General features: G+C 48.1%; 1 protein-coding gene across 2 annotated transcripts in view; it reads left to right on the top strand.

Annotated features, from left to right (window-relative positions):
• CEP112 (centrosomal protein 112) overlaps positions 1–15450 on the top strand; it is an 86679-nt gene that overhangs the window by 64200 nt on the left and 7029 nt on the right. For both annotated transcript variants that reach the window (XM_044273734.1, XM_044273735.1), the window contains exons 21-23: positions 793–1023; positions 6553–6615; positions 8210–8359. In XM_044273734.1, coding sequence (XP_044129669.1) covers positions 793–1023; positions 6553–6615; positions 8210–8359 — 444 coding nt within the window. The remainder of the gene's footprint in view (positions 1–792; positions 1024–6552; positions 6616–8209; positions 8360–15450) is intronic.

Below are 15450 nucleotides of genomic sequence, written 5' to 3'. Positions count from 1 at the left end.
TCATGTGTCATTGTACGGTTGTTATTGTTATGTCATTGTTTTATGGTTGTGATATTTGCTTGTCATTGTAGTTCGGTTGTGAGTGTCATGTGTCATTGTTGCACAGTTGTGTGTTGTCTGTTTTATTTTACGCTTGTGGGTGTTGTGCATCATACACTTTGAGTACTGTATCCTGAACAACCTATTTTTTATTTTATCCAATATTGTTGTACAATTGTAAATGTTATGTCTTCTGGTTGTGAGTGTTGTATCTCATTTTATTGTTGTGTGACATTGATTTATGGGTGTGATTGTTGCTTATCTTTGTTTTACAGTTGTGAGTGTTGTGTGTCATAAACCTTGTTAAGTAGCTGCGCCTGAAGACTCTGTTTTTATTTTATCCAATATTATCATTCGGTTGTGAGTGTTTTGTATGGTTGTATTATCTGTTGAGTGTGTCTCTATACAGTTGTGTGTGTCGTATCTCATGGTATGGTTCTGAGTGTTGTGTCTCGTGAGTTGTTCTATGGCTCTGCTTTGTGTCAGTATAAGGTTTTAAGTATTGTGTGTTGTACTGATGTGTCTCATTGTATGGTTGTGAGTGTTGTTTGTCATGCGGTTGTCTTGTGTCTCATATTGTACGGTTGTGGGTGTTGTGTGACACCTGCTTTTGGAGATGCTGATTCTGGGTGTGTAGGAAGGTGACAGCCCCATTGTCATATGTGGATACCTGTGGGTCGGGGTAGTCGGCAGTGGTGACATTCTGTGGCTGCTCTCGGTGTGACCAATGCTGACCTGTCTTCTCCTCCGCAGACTATCTCTGACCTGGAGAACCATGTCTACAAGATGAAGGAAGAGCTCATCCAGATCAATGCTCAGCACAAGCAGCAGCTCCTGGAGCTCGGACACCTGCGGGATGAGGAGAAGCAGCGCACCGCGCAGGAGCATCACAAGGCCTTGAGCAGACTGAGGGCAGAGATGGAGAGCGCCAGGCTGGACCTGCAGAGGACGCACGCTGCGCAGACCCAGGAGACGCTGGAGAAGGTGAGCAGGGGTCAAGGCTGGACCTCAGGGTGACTGGGCTTCAATCAGCGTCCTCCACAGCCTCTGTTCCCCACAGCCTCTGTTCCCCACAGCCTCTGTTCCCCACAGCCTCTGTTCCCCACAGCCTCTGTTCCCCACAGCCTCTGTTCCCCACAGCCTCTGTTCCCCACAGCCTCTGTTCCCCACAGCCTCTGTTCCCCACAGCCTCTGTTCCCCACAGCCTCTGTTCCCCACAGGCTCTGTTCCCCACAGGCTCTGTTCCCCACAGGCTCTGTTCCCCACAGGCTCTGTTCCCCACAGGCTCTGTTTGCCGTGCGTGTCCCCATAGCCTCTGTTTCCCGGGCACGGCCTCTGTTCACAGTACGTGTTCCCCACGGCCTCTGTTCAGGCGGTGGGGGATCTCGGGGTGCAGGCAGGAGGCAGTCGTTGATGTTGGGGTGCAGGCGGGAGGCAGTGGTGGATGTTGGGGTGTGCTTGGCTTAATAGTGGGTGGAGTAAAGCTGTAGTGGGTGGGGTAAAGCTGTAGTAGGCGGGGCCAGCTTGTTTCCAGCACACTTACCATGGCGCAGAGTATAGCGCAGGTCCCTGCGCGGTTGTTATTGCGTCCCGGATGCGCTAGGCATGTGCTGGATATAAATGTGCAGGGGAGGGGGAATATATCCGCCAGCCGCTCCGTTCTCTATTCTGGCTGCCGCCATCTTGTTCCCTGCGCTGATTTGGGGCCAGGTGCAGCTGCGTGGGGATAACTGGCACCAGATGTGGCGGCTGCAGTGATCAGAGAGCGATCCCTGCACATTCCTCCGTAATCCGTACACATCCCTCCTGCCCAGCACTTTCCCAGTCCCCTGAACGGCCAAGCTAATAGGAAGCCCCTTGTGAGAGCTTTGGGTGTAACTATACGATGATGTGGCTGCAGCTCTAGCTGTGACTGGAGTATAAGAGTTGTGACTGCAGCTCTGGCTGTGACTGGAGTATAAGAGTTGTGACTGCAGCTCTGGCTGTGACTGGAGTATCAGGGCCCCTATTTTGCACATCTTTTCCCCAGCTGTTGCGCTCGCACACATGCCCGCTCGCTCACGCTCATCACCACATCTGGTTTTCAGTAGATTTTCTCTCTGCCTTGTTCTCCGTGTCTTCAGCGAGTCCATATTTCGCCTTCCTAGAGCGAATAATTTCTATATGAGAGAACATGCGTGTGGCCCCTGATCCCGACCAATCACAGCGCGGCGCAGGGTTTTACATATTCGTACAAGGAGCTCCTCCCCAGACTGAGAGGGACCCATGCCACTTTTCATCCTGAGCCTGGTTCATGAATAGAACTCCAGATTTTCTGTAAAGACTGACACAGGCAGAGTGCTAGGAATCATGGGAGATGTAGTTCTCCATAATGATGCAGATGTCTCTGCCGGGAGCCTAAAGACATCCACTGAATGTATATAATTATATATGGAGCATGCTGGTATAACCTGAGCATCTCCTGTATATAATTATATATGTACAGCTGGTATAAGTTATACATCTTCTTGTATATAGTGATATGGAGCATGCTGGTATAACCTGAGCATCTCCTGTATATAATTATATATGTACAGCTGGTATAAGTTATACATCTTCTTGTATATAGTGATATGGAGCATGCTGGTATAACCTGAGCATCTCCTGTATATAATTATATATGTACAGCTGGTATAACCTGGGCATCTCCTGTATATAATTATATATGTACAGCTGGTATAAGTTATACATCTTCTTGTATATAGTGATATGGACCATGCTGGTATAACCTGGGCATCTCCTGTATATAATTATATATGTACAGCTGGTATAAGTTATACATCTTCTTGTATATAGTGATATGGACCATGCTGGTATAACCTGGGCATCTCCTGTATATAATTATATATGTACAGCTGGTATGAGTTATACATCTTCTGTATATAGTGATATGGACCATGCTGGTATAACCCGGGCATCTCCTGTATATAATTATATATGTACAGCTGGTATAACCTGGGCATCTCCTGTATATAATTATATATGTACAGCTGGTATAACCTGGGTATCTCCTGTGTATAATTATATATATATATACAGCTGGTATAAGTTATACATCTTCTTGTATATAGTGATATGGACCATGCTGGTATAACCTGGGTATCCCCTGTATATAATTATATATGTACAGCTGGTATAACCTGGGCATCTCCTGTATATAATTATATATGTACAGCTGGTATAAGTTATACATCTACTTGTATATAGTGATATGGACCATGCTGGTATAACCTGGGCATCTCCTGTATATAATTATATATGTACAGCTGGTATAACCTGGGCATCTCCTGTATATAATTATATATGTACAGCTGGTATAACCTGGGTATCTCCTGTATATAATTATATATGTACAGCTGGTATAAGTTATACATCTTCTTGTATATAGTGATATGGACCATGCTGGTATAACCTGGGTATCTCCTGTATATAATTATATATGTACAGCTGGTATAAGTTATACATCTTCTTGTATATAGTGATATGGAGCATGCTGGTATAACCTGGGCATCTCCTGTATATAATTATATATGTACAGCTGGTATAACCTGGGTATCTCCTGTATATAATTATATATGTACAGCTGGTATATGTTATACATCTTCTGTATATAGTGATATGGAGCATGCTGGTATAACCTGGGCATCTCCTGTATATAATTATATATGTACAGCTGGTATAACCCGGGTATCTCCTGTATATAATTATATATGTACAGCTGGTATAACCTGGGTATCTCCTGTATATAATTATATATGTACAGCTGGTATAAGTTATACATCTACTTGTATATAGTGATATGGAGCATGCTGGTATAACCTGGGTATCCCCTGTATATAATTATATATGTACAGCTGGTATATGTTATACATCTTCTTGTATATAGTGATATGGAGCATGCTGGTATAACCTGGGTATCTACTGTATATAATTATATATGTACAGCTGGTATAACCTGGGTATCTCCTGTATATAATTATATATGTACAGCTGGTATAACCTGGGTATCTCCTGTATATAATTATAGATGTACAGCTGGTATAACCTGGGTATCTCCTGTATATAATTATAGATGTACAGCTGGTATAAGCTGGGTATCTCCTGTATATAGTGATATGGAGCATGCTGGTATAACCTGGGCATCTCCTGTATATAATTATATATGTACAGCTGGTATAAGTTATACATCTTCTTGTATATAGTGATATGGAGCATGCTGGTATAACCTGGGTATCTCCTGTATATAATTATATATGTACAGCTGGTATAACCTGGGTATCTCCTGTATATAATTATATATGTACAGCTGGTATAAGTTATACATCTTCTTGTATATAGTGATATGGAGCATGCTGGTATAACCTGGGCATCTCCTGTATATAATTATATATGTACAGGTGGTATAAGTTATACATCTTCTTGTATATAGTGATATGGACCATGCTGGTATAACCTGGGCATCTCCTGTATATAATTATATATGTACAGCTGGTATAACCTGGGCATCTCCTGTATATAATTATATATGTACAGCTGGTATAAGTTATACATTTTCTTGTATATAGTGATATGGAGCATGCTGGTATAACCTGGGCATCTCCTGTATATAATTATATATGTACAGGTGGTATAAGTTATACATCTTCTTGTATATAGTGATATGGACCATGCTGGTATAACCTGGGCATCTCCTGTATATAATTATATATGTACAGCTGGTATAACCTGGGCATCTCCTGTATATAATTATATATGTACAACTGGTATAACCTGGGCATCTCCTGTATATAATTATATATGTACAGCTGGTATAAGTTATACATCTTCTTGTATATAGTGATATGGAGCATGCTGGTATAACCTGGGTATCTCCTGTATATAATTAGATATGTACAGCTGGTATAACCTGGGCATCTCCTGTATATAGTTATATATGTACAGCTGGTATTACCTGGGCATCTCCTGTATATAATTATATATGTACAGCTGGTATTACCTGGGCATCTCCTGTATATAATTATATATGTACAGCTGGTATAAGTTATACATCTTCTTGTATATAGTGATATGGAGCATGCTGGTATAACCTGGGTATCTCCTGTATATAATTAGATATGTACAGCTGGTATAACCTGGGTATCTCCTGTATATAATTATATATGTACAGCTGGTATAACCTGGGTATCTCCTGTATATAATTATATATGTACAGCTGGTATAAGTTATACATCTTCTTGTATATAGTGATATGGAGCATGCTGGTATAACCTGGGTATCTCCTGTATATAATTAGATATGTACAGCTGGTATAAGTTATACATCTTCTTGTGTATAGGGATATGGAGCATGCTGGTATAACCTGGGCATCTCCTGTATATAATTATATATGTACAGCTGGTATAACCTGGGCATCTCCTGTATATAATTAGATATGTACAGCTGGTATAACCTAGGTATATCCTGTATATAATTATATATGTACAGCTGGTATAACCTGGGTATCTCCTGTATATAATTATATATATGTACAGCTGGTATAACCTGGGTATCTCCTGTATATAATTATATATGTACAGCTGGTATAAGTTATACATCTTCTTGTATATAGTGATATGGAGCATGCTGGTATAACCTGGGTATCTCCTGTATATAATTATATATGTACAGCTGGTATAACCTGGGTATCTCCTGTATATAATTATATATGTACAGCTGGTATAAGTTATACATCTTCCTGTATACAGTGATATGGACCATGCTGGTATAACCTGGGCATCTCCTGTATATAATTATATATGTACAGCTGGTATAACCTGGGCATCTCCTGTATATAATTATATATGTACAGCTGGTATAAGTTATACATCTTCTTGTATACAGTGATATGGACCATGCTGGTATAACCTGGGCATCTCCTGTATATAATTATATATGTACAGCTGGTATAACCTGGGCATCTCCTGTATATAATTATATATGTACAGCTGGTATAAGTTATACATCTTCTTGTATATAGTGATATGGAGCATGCTGGTATAACCTGGGCATCTCCTGTATATAATTATATATGTACAGCTGGTATAACCTGGGCATCTCCTGTATATAGTTATATATGTACAGCTGGTATAACATAGGCATCCTCTGGTATATGATGGCAGATGTTATACCAGTAGAAGATTTACTGCATTGTGGAGGGGTTATGCCCTGGTCACTGGGGGGCGCTGTTTCAGCGGGTGATTCCTTTCTGCTGCTGTCTGCGATGTATTTGGCAGCAGGATCAGATCTTCCCCCTCGTTTCCCCCTCCTTACAAGTAATGAATAGTTGTAAGCAGATCAAAGCAGTCGCGTTCCTCCATTCGGCAGCCATAAAAGGGCGTAGGATTTGGCGCGGTGCCCGGTGACTCCGCCGTTCTGATGAGGTGCCAGGCACAGGGGTCAGTTCCTCCGCTAAACGCTGTTTGTTTTTCTCCACAGGCCGGGAACAGGTTAATGCAAATGGAGAAGGAATATGGCGAGAAGCTGGCGAAAACGGCACAGGTACTAGGCCAAATCACCGCCACGGAGGGCTGTGTGTGAGGGGTACCGTCTCAGGGACGCTTCATCCCCTTCTCAAAGATCTCTGCATTCTGTCAGTGAATGTGAGCACTCCAGTCAGGACCTGATGCATCTCACAGCTGAGGGGTTGTTACAGTGGATCAGTGTAGACCATGTTCGCTCCCTTCATTCTCCAGTATTAGGTGTCTGTTACAATGTGTCAGTGCAGGTGACGTGTATCATTCTGGAGGACCAGGGGTTGCCTGCACTGGACACATTGTAACAAACCCTGAGCTTTCAGAGTAGAAATAGGTCAGGTAGGGTTTTCAAGGAGTTCAGTAATTTACTGACAGCAAGCAGAGTTCTTGAGCTTGTCCTGCTGTTAGTTTCCCCACAGTAAAGGGGGCACCTTCCTGTCTGCGGCTCCTCCATCCCATGATCCCCCACTGCATCCAGCTGCACACATCACTGTGGGCCCGGAATTCTCCTTAAAGGGGTTCTCCGGGAATAGGAAAATACGGAAATATTACTTTATTATAGATCTATTCCCAAATCCCTGTCATTAGTTATAATGGGGAGCGATGATCGGGGGAAATAAAATGGCCGCCGTGCTGTTAGTGCACACACAACCTGTCCTCATCACACAGCAGGATGAGTTACTTTACAACACTGAGCTAAAGAGCTGCCTCATCCTCCTCTCTGTACTTCATGTCTCCTCGTGGACTCCGTTCCTACAGAGATTCAGCTGAAGATCTTCTCATCTGTATTTAGGATCATAATCCCTGACGAGCAGAGAGGAGGCTGAGGCAGCTCCTTAGCTCAGTGTTGTGAAGTAAGGCTACTTTCACATTAGCGTTTTCAATTCCGCTATTGAGATCCATCAGAACGCTTCAGCTTTGTCCCTATTCATTGTCAATGGGGACAAAACATCTGAACGGAATGCACCAAAATGCATTACGTTCCGTTTGGTTTACGCTCCCATCGCGGACAGAATAACGCTGCAAGGTGCGGAGCAAGACAGCTCCGTCCTGATGCACAATGTAAGTCATGGGGGGATCCGTTTTCTCTGACACAATAAAAAAAACGCATCCGGTCCCCATTGACTTCCGTGGTGTTCATGACGGATCGGTCATGGCTGTAGAAGACATAATACAGCCGGATCCGTTCATGACGGATGCATGCGGTTGTATTATGGTAACGGAAGCGTTTTTGCGGATCCGCAAAAAACGCTTATGTGAAAGTAGCCTAACTCATCCTGCTGTGTGATGAGGACAGGTTGTGTGTGCACTAACAGCACGGCGGCCATTTTATTTCCCCTGATCGTCGCTCCCCATTATAACTAATGACAGGGATCTGGGAATAGACTTAGAATAAAGTAATATTTTCTTATCTCCCGGAGAACCCCCTGAACCTTTACCTATGTAAAACATAATGTCTGCTCACTGCATGACCAGGTATACTCCAGTCACATCCAGAGCTGCATACACTTCTAGTACCTGCCGATTCTGAGGGAAGCCGCTTCCCTGTAATGGCGGCTGTAGTGCTGGTCACCGCCATGTGGCGTCCATTGTGTCTCACCTTTCCTGTCCTCCTACAGGTGGTCAGCGACCTCCAGGCGACCATGGCCTCTATGCGAGAAGAGAGCGGCTGTCAGCAGCTGGAGGCAGAGAGGAGGCTGCAGGAGGCCGAGCAGAAACACCAGGAGGAAAAGAGGCAGCTGACCCGAGAGCGCGAGAAGGCCACGAAGGTGAGAGAGGCGTAATGGTCTGCAGTGTACTGTAATAGTCTGCAGTATAATAGTCTGCAGTGTAATAGTCTGCAGTGTACTGTAATGGTCTGCGGTGTAATAGTCTGCAGTGTGTGTAATAGTCTGCAGTGTAATAGTCTGCAGTGTACTGTAATGGTCTGCGGTGTAATAGTCTGCGGTGTAATAGTCTGCGGTGTACTGTAATGGTCTGCGGTGTAATAGTCTGCAGTGTGTGTAATAGTCTGCAGTATAATAGTCTGCAGTGTACTGTAATGGTCTGCGGTGTAATAGTCTGCAGTGTAATAGTCTGCAGTATAATAGTCTGCAGTGTACTGTAATGGTCTGCGGTGTAATAGTCTGCAGTGTACTGTAATAGTCTGCAGTGTAATAGTCTGCAGTGTACTGTAATGGTCTGCGGTGTAATAGTCTGCAGTGTAATAGTCTACAGTGTACTGCAATGGTCTGCGGTGTAATAGTCTGCAGTGTGTGTAATAGTCTGCAGTATAATAGTCTGCAGTGTACTGTAATGGTCTGCGGTGTAATAGTCTGCAGTGTAATAGTCTGCAGTATAATAGTCTGCAGTGTACTGTAATGGTCTGCGGTGTAATAGTCTGCAGTATAATAGTCTGCAGTGTACTGTAATGGTCTGCAGTATAATAGTCTGCAGTGTACTGTAATGGTCTGCGGTGTAATAGTCTGCAGTGTACTGTAATGGTCTGCAGTATAATAGTCTGCAGTGTACTGTAATGGTCTGCGGTGTAATAGTCTGCAGTGTGTGTAATAGTCTGCAGTGTAATAGTCTGCAGTGTACTGTAATGGTCTGCGGTGTAATAGTCTGCGGTGTAATAGTCTGCGGTGTAATAGTCTGCGGTGTACTGTAATGGTCTGCGGTGTAATAGTCTGCAGTGTGTGTAATAGTCTGCAGTATAATAGTCTGCAGTGTACTGTAATGGTCTGCGGTGTAATAGTCTGCAGTGTAATAGTCTGCAGTATAATAGTCTGCAGTGTACTGTAATAGTCTGCGGTGTAATAGTCTGCAGTGTACTGTAATAGTCTGCAGTGTAATAGTCTGCAGTGTACTGTAATGGTCTGCGGTGTAATAGTCTGCAGTGTAATAGTCTACAGTGTACTGCAATGGTCTGCGGTGTAATAGTCTGCAGTGTGTGTAATAGTCTGCAGTATAATAGTCTGCAGTGTACTGTAATGGTCTGCGGTGTAATAGTCTGCAGTATAATAGTCTGCAGTGTACTGTAATGGTCTGCGGTGTAATAGTCTGCAGTGTGTGTAATAGTCTGCAGTATAATAGTCTGCAGTGTACTGTAATAGTCTGCGGTGTAATAGTCTGCGGTGTACTGTAATGGTCTGCGGTGTAATAGTCTGCAGTGTGTGTAATAGTCTGCAGTATAATAGTCTGCAGTGTACTGTAATGGTCTGCAGTATAATAGTCTGCAGTGTACTGTAATGGTCTGCGGTGTAATAGTCTGCAGTGTACTGTAATGGTCTGCGGTGTAATAGTCTGCAGTGTGTGTAATAGTCTGCAGTGTAATAGTCTGCAGTGTACTGTAATGGCCTGCGGTGTAATAGTCTGCAGTGTACTGTAATGGCCTGCGGTGTAATAGTCTGCAGTATAATAGTCTGCAGTGTACTGTAATGGTCTGCGGTGTAATAGTCTGCAGTGTGTGAAATAGTCTGCAGTGTACTGTAATGGTCTCCGGTGTAATAGCCTGCAGTGTGTGTAATAGTCTGCAGTGTGTGTAATAGTCTGCAGTGTGTGTAATAGTCTGCAGTGTAATAGTCTGCAGTGTACTGTAATAGTCTGCAGTGTGTGTAATAGTCTGCAGTGTAATAGTCTACTGTGTAGTCTAATATTAATCTGCAGTGTACTGTCAGGGGCCCTTACACCGGAAGAAGGGAGCTCTTATGTCAGGGGCCCTTACACTGGGGGCCCGGGAGCTCTTATGTCGGGAGCCCTTACACTGGGGGCCTGGGAGCTCTTATGTCGGGAGCCCTTACACTGGGGGCCCGGGAGCTCTTATGTCGGGAGCCCTTACACTGGGGGCCTGGGAGCTCTTATGTCGGGAGCCCATACACTGGGGGCCCGGGAGCTCTTATGTCGGGAACCCTTACACTGGGGGCCCGGTAGCCCTTACACCGGAGGCCGGGAGTTCTTATTTTGGGGGCCCTTACACTGGGGGCCCGGGGAGCTCTTATGTCGGGAGCCCTTACACTGGGGGCCCGGGAGCTCTTATGTCGGGAGCCCTTACCCTGGGGGCCCGGGAGCTCTTATGTCGGGAGCCCTTACCCTGGGGGCCCGGGAGCTCTTATGTCGGGAGCCCTTACACTGGGGGCCGGGAGCTCTTATGTCGGGAGCCCTTACACTGGGGGCCCGGGAGCTCTTATGTCGGGAGCCCTTACACTGGGGGCCCGGGAGCTCTTATGTCGGGAGCCCTTACACTGGGGGCCCGGGAGCTCTTATGTCGGGAACCCTTACACTGGGGGCCCGGGAGCTCTTATGTTGGGAGCCCTTACACTGGGGGCCCGGTAGCCCTTACACCGGAGGCCGGGAGTTCTTATTTTGGGGGCCCTTACACTGGGGGCCCGGGGAGCTCTTATGTCGGGAGCCCTTACACTGGGGGCCCGGGAGCTCTTATGTCGGGAGCCCTTACACTGGGGGCCCGAGAGCTCTTATGTCGGGAGCCCTTACACTGGGGGCCCGGGAGCTCTTATGTCGGGAGCCCTTACACTGGGGGCCCGGGAGCTCTTATGTCGGGAGCCCTTACACTGGGGGCCCGGGAGCTCTTATGTCGGGAGCCCTTACACTGGGGGCCCGGGAGCTCTTATGTCGGGAGCCCTTACACTGGGGGCCCGGGAGCTCTTATGTCGGGAGCCCTTACACTGGGGGCCCGGGAGCTCTTATGTCGGGAGCCCTTACACTGGGGGCCCGGGAGCTCTTATGTCGGGAACCCTTACACTGGGGGCCCGGGAGCTCTTATGTTGGGAGCCCTTATGTTGGGAGCCCTTACACTGGGTGCCCGGGAGCTCTTATGTCGGGAGCCCTTACACTGGAGGCCGGGAGCTCTTATTTTTGGGGCCCTTACACTGGGGGCCCGGAGCTCTTATGTCGGGAGCCCTTACACTGGGGGCCCGGGAGCTCTTATGTCGGGAACCCTTACACTGGGGGCCCGGGAGCTCTTATGTTGGGAGCCCTTACACTGGGGGCCCGGGAGCTCTTATGTCGGGAACCCTTACACTGGAGGCCGGGAGCTCTTATTTTGGATGCCCTTACACTGGAGGCCGGGAGCTCTTATTTTGGGGGCCCTTACACTGGGGGCCCGGGAGCTCTTATGTCGGGAGCCCTTACACTGGGGGCCCGGGAGCTCTTATGTCGGGAACCCTTACACTGGGGGCCCAGGAGCTCTTATGTTGGGAGCCCTTACACTGGGTGCCCGGGAGCTCTTATTTTGGATGCCCTTCCACCTGAGGCTGGGAGATCTTATGTCGGGGGCCCAGGAGCTTTTATGTCGGGAGCCCTTACAACAGGGGCCCGGGAGCTCTTATGTCGGGAGCCCTTACACTGGGAGCCCGGGAGCTCCTATTTTGGGGGCCCTTAAACTGGGGGCCCGGGAGCTCTTATGTCGGGAGGCCGGGAGCTCTTATTTTGGGAGCCCTTACACTGGGGGCCCGGGAGCCCTTATGTCGAGAGCCCTTACACTGGGGGCCCGGGAGCCCTTATGTCGAGAGCCCTTACACTGGGGGCCCGGGAGCTCTTATGTCGGGAGCCCTTACACTGGGGGCCCGGGAGCTCTTATGTCGGGAGCCCTTACACTGGGGGCCCGGGAGCTCTTATGTCGGGAGCCCTTACACTGGGGGCCCGGGAGCTCTTATGTCGGGAGCCCTTACACTGGGGGCCCGGGAGCTCTTATGTCGGGAGCCCTTACACTGGGGGCCCGGGAGCTCTTATGTCGGGAACCCTTACACTGGGGGCCCGGGAGCTCTTATGTTGGGAGCCCTTATGTTGGGAGCCCTTACACTGGGTGCCCGGGAGCTCTTATGTCGGGAGCCCTTACACTGGAGGCCGGGAGCTCTTATTTTTGGGGCCCTTACACTGGGGGCCCGGGAGCTCTTATGTCGGGAGCCCTTACACTGGGGGCCCGGGAGCTCTTATGTCGGGAACCCTTACACTGGGGGCCCGGGAGCTCTTATGTTGGGAGCCCTTACACTGGGTGCCCGGGAGCTCTTATTTTGGATGCCCTTCCACCTGAGGCTGGGAGATCTTATGTCGGGGGCCCAGGAGCTTTTATGTCGGGAGCCCTTACAACAGGGGCCCGGGAGCTCTTATGTCGGGAGCCCTTACACTGGGAGCCCGGGAGCTCCTATTTTGGGGGCCCTTAAACTGGGGGCCCGGGAGCTCTTATGTCGGGAGGCCGGGAGCTCTTATTTTGGGAGCCCTTACACTGGGGGCCCGGGAGCCCTTATGTCGGGAGCCCTTACACGGGGGGCCCGGGAGCCCTTATGTCGGGAGCCCTTACACTGGGGGCCCGGGAGCTCTTATGTCGGGAGCCCTTACACTGGGGGCCCGGGAGCTCTTATTTCAGGAGCCCATACACTGGGGGCGCGGGAGCTCTTATTTTGGGGGCCCTTACACTGGGGGCCCGGGAGCTCTTATGTCGGGAGCCCTTACACTGGGGGCCCGGGAGCTCTTATGTCGGGAGCCCATACACTGGAGGCCCGGGAGCTCTTATGTCGGGAGCCCTTACATTGCAGGCTCGGGAGCTCTTATGTCGGGAGCCCTTACACTGCGGGCCCGGGAGCTCTTATGTCGGGAGCCCTTACACTGGGGGCCCAGGAGCTCTTATGTCGGGAGCCCTTACACTGCGGGCCCGGGAGCTCTTATGTCGGGAGCCCTTACACTGGGGGCCCGGGAGCTCTTATGTCGGGAGCCCTTACACTGCGGGCCCGGGAGCTCTTATGTCGGGAGCCCATACACTGGGGGCCCGGGAGCTCTCATGTCGGGAGCCCTTACACTGGGGGCCCGGGAGCTCTTATTTCGGGAGCCCATACACTGGGGGCCCGGGAGCTCTCATGTCGGGAGCCCTTACACTGGGGGCCCGGTGGCTCTTATTTAGGAAGCCCTTACACTGGGGGCCCGGGACCTCATGTCGGGAGCCTTTATACCTTAGGGGCAAGGAAGGATTGCTTACAGGGAAATCTTCCTGAGGTTTTGGGGGCGTCCTTTTTAGGACCTTCACCCTGCTATTTACCTGCATAGAGGTCCTTTTAGTTCATTAGGGGCCACTGCAGTTCAGCCTCCAGTCCGCTTCATGGCGGCCATATTGTATCCAGTAATAGTGTAAGCTGGGTGTCTTGCTGTTGGGTGGGGCTCAGCTCATGTTACAGCAGTCGTTTGGGCAGCTGTCAGATGTTTTACCTTGTGTGGTACGATGACTTCAGGGCCCCCGCCGTCGCACACCGGCCTCCGATGCAGAGCCGCATCCATCACAGGTGACGTCCTGCAGCCGTGCCACCTGGTGAGAGTCAGGCATTCATCATCCGGAGCTGCAATCCTGAGTAGACAGGCTACACAGACCATGTATAAAAGATATCACATTGCACAGATCAGGTTGAAGTGATGAGATTGTACAGATCAGATTGAAGTGATGAGATTGTACAGATCAGATTGAAGTGATGAGATTGTACAGATCAGATTGAAGTGATGAGATTGTACAGATCAGATTGAAGTGATGAGATTGTACAGATCAGATTGAAGTGATGAGATTGTACAGATCACGGTGGAGATATAAGATTACACTCAAGTGATGAGATTGCACAGATCAGATTGAAGTGATGAGATTACACTGAAGTGATGAGATTGTACAGATCAGATTGAAGTGATGAGATTGTACAGATCAGGTTGAAGTGATGAGATTGTACAGATCAGGTTGAAGTGATGAGATTGTACAGATCAGGTTGAAGTGATGAGATTGTACAGATCAGATTGAAGTGATGAGATTACACTGAAGTGATGAGATTGTACAGATCAGGTTGAAGTGATGAGATTGTACAGATCAGGTTGAAGTGATGAGATTGTACAGATCAGGTTGAAGTGATGAGATTGTACAGATCAGGTTGAAGTGATGAGATTGTACAGATCAGATTGAAGTGATGAGATTACACTGAAGTGATGAGATTGTACAGATCAGGTTGAAGTGATGAGATTGCACAGATCAGATTGAAGTGATGAGATTGTACAGATCAGATTGGATCTCACGTGAGCAGCCCCGGTCATATCTGGTTCCATCGTCTTATCGGGACGGTGTTTTTGTACCTCACCAGCAGTTGCCTCTCACGCCCTATGTCCTCATTATATGGGACTCCTGACCGTAGGAGATGACGTTTGGTTGCGCTGGACATCGGAGGGCGCCGTTCCATAAATACGCCGTCCTCGTCTGACCCGCCGCTGAGGTTTCCCCTGTTTGTGTTTTCAGGCCGATGGCGCTCTACAATTACGGAGACGTTTCCCCTGCAGGTTGTAATTGTCGTCCCACCTTCAAGCTGAGCCTCCATTCACAAATGTCCGGGGTAGGAGGCCCTGACCTCCATGTTCCAGCAGCTCGACTGGTGCCAGCAACGCTGTGGAAGTGGAGATTAAAGGGCAGCAACCTCTGTGGTGGCGACCATAGACACCCAATGTTGTGTCTACTCATGATTATAATCTCAGGCTAGCCACTCTGTCCACCACGGCTCTCCTCATCCTGAGCTTCCAGGTTCATGAACTTATGACTTCACATAACCATGTGTACATGCTTCTCAGGACCTGTGGAAAGATGGGTGACAAGCCCAGTTCTACACCGTGACCAGGCTTCATGGTGTCTCTAGGGGGACAATGACCACCCTAGGGTCTGTCACCTGCAACCTGTGCCCTTCTAGCATTCCAGATGTAGTTACACCCTATTGACCTGAGGGAGTTAAGCTGAGATGAAATGTCCCCCTAGTGACCTCCCACTGCTGCCGAACATATATTACAATCTCTAGGCCTATCTTGCATCCCTTTCCATCAGATTTATTCATGAAGTCTGGATGAGCATCCCTAA

Source organism: Bufo gargarizans, unplaced genomic scaffold (genome assembly GCF_014858855.1).
Source record: "Bufo gargarizans isolate SCDJY-AF-19 unplaced genomic scaffold, ASM1485885v1 original_scaffold_1083_pilon, whole genome shotgun sequence".
Lineage (NCBI taxonomy): Eukaryota > Metazoa > Chordata > Amphibia > Anura > Bufonidae > Bufo > Bufo gargarizans.
This window is presented reverse-complemented; position numbering and strand designations above follow the sequence as displayed.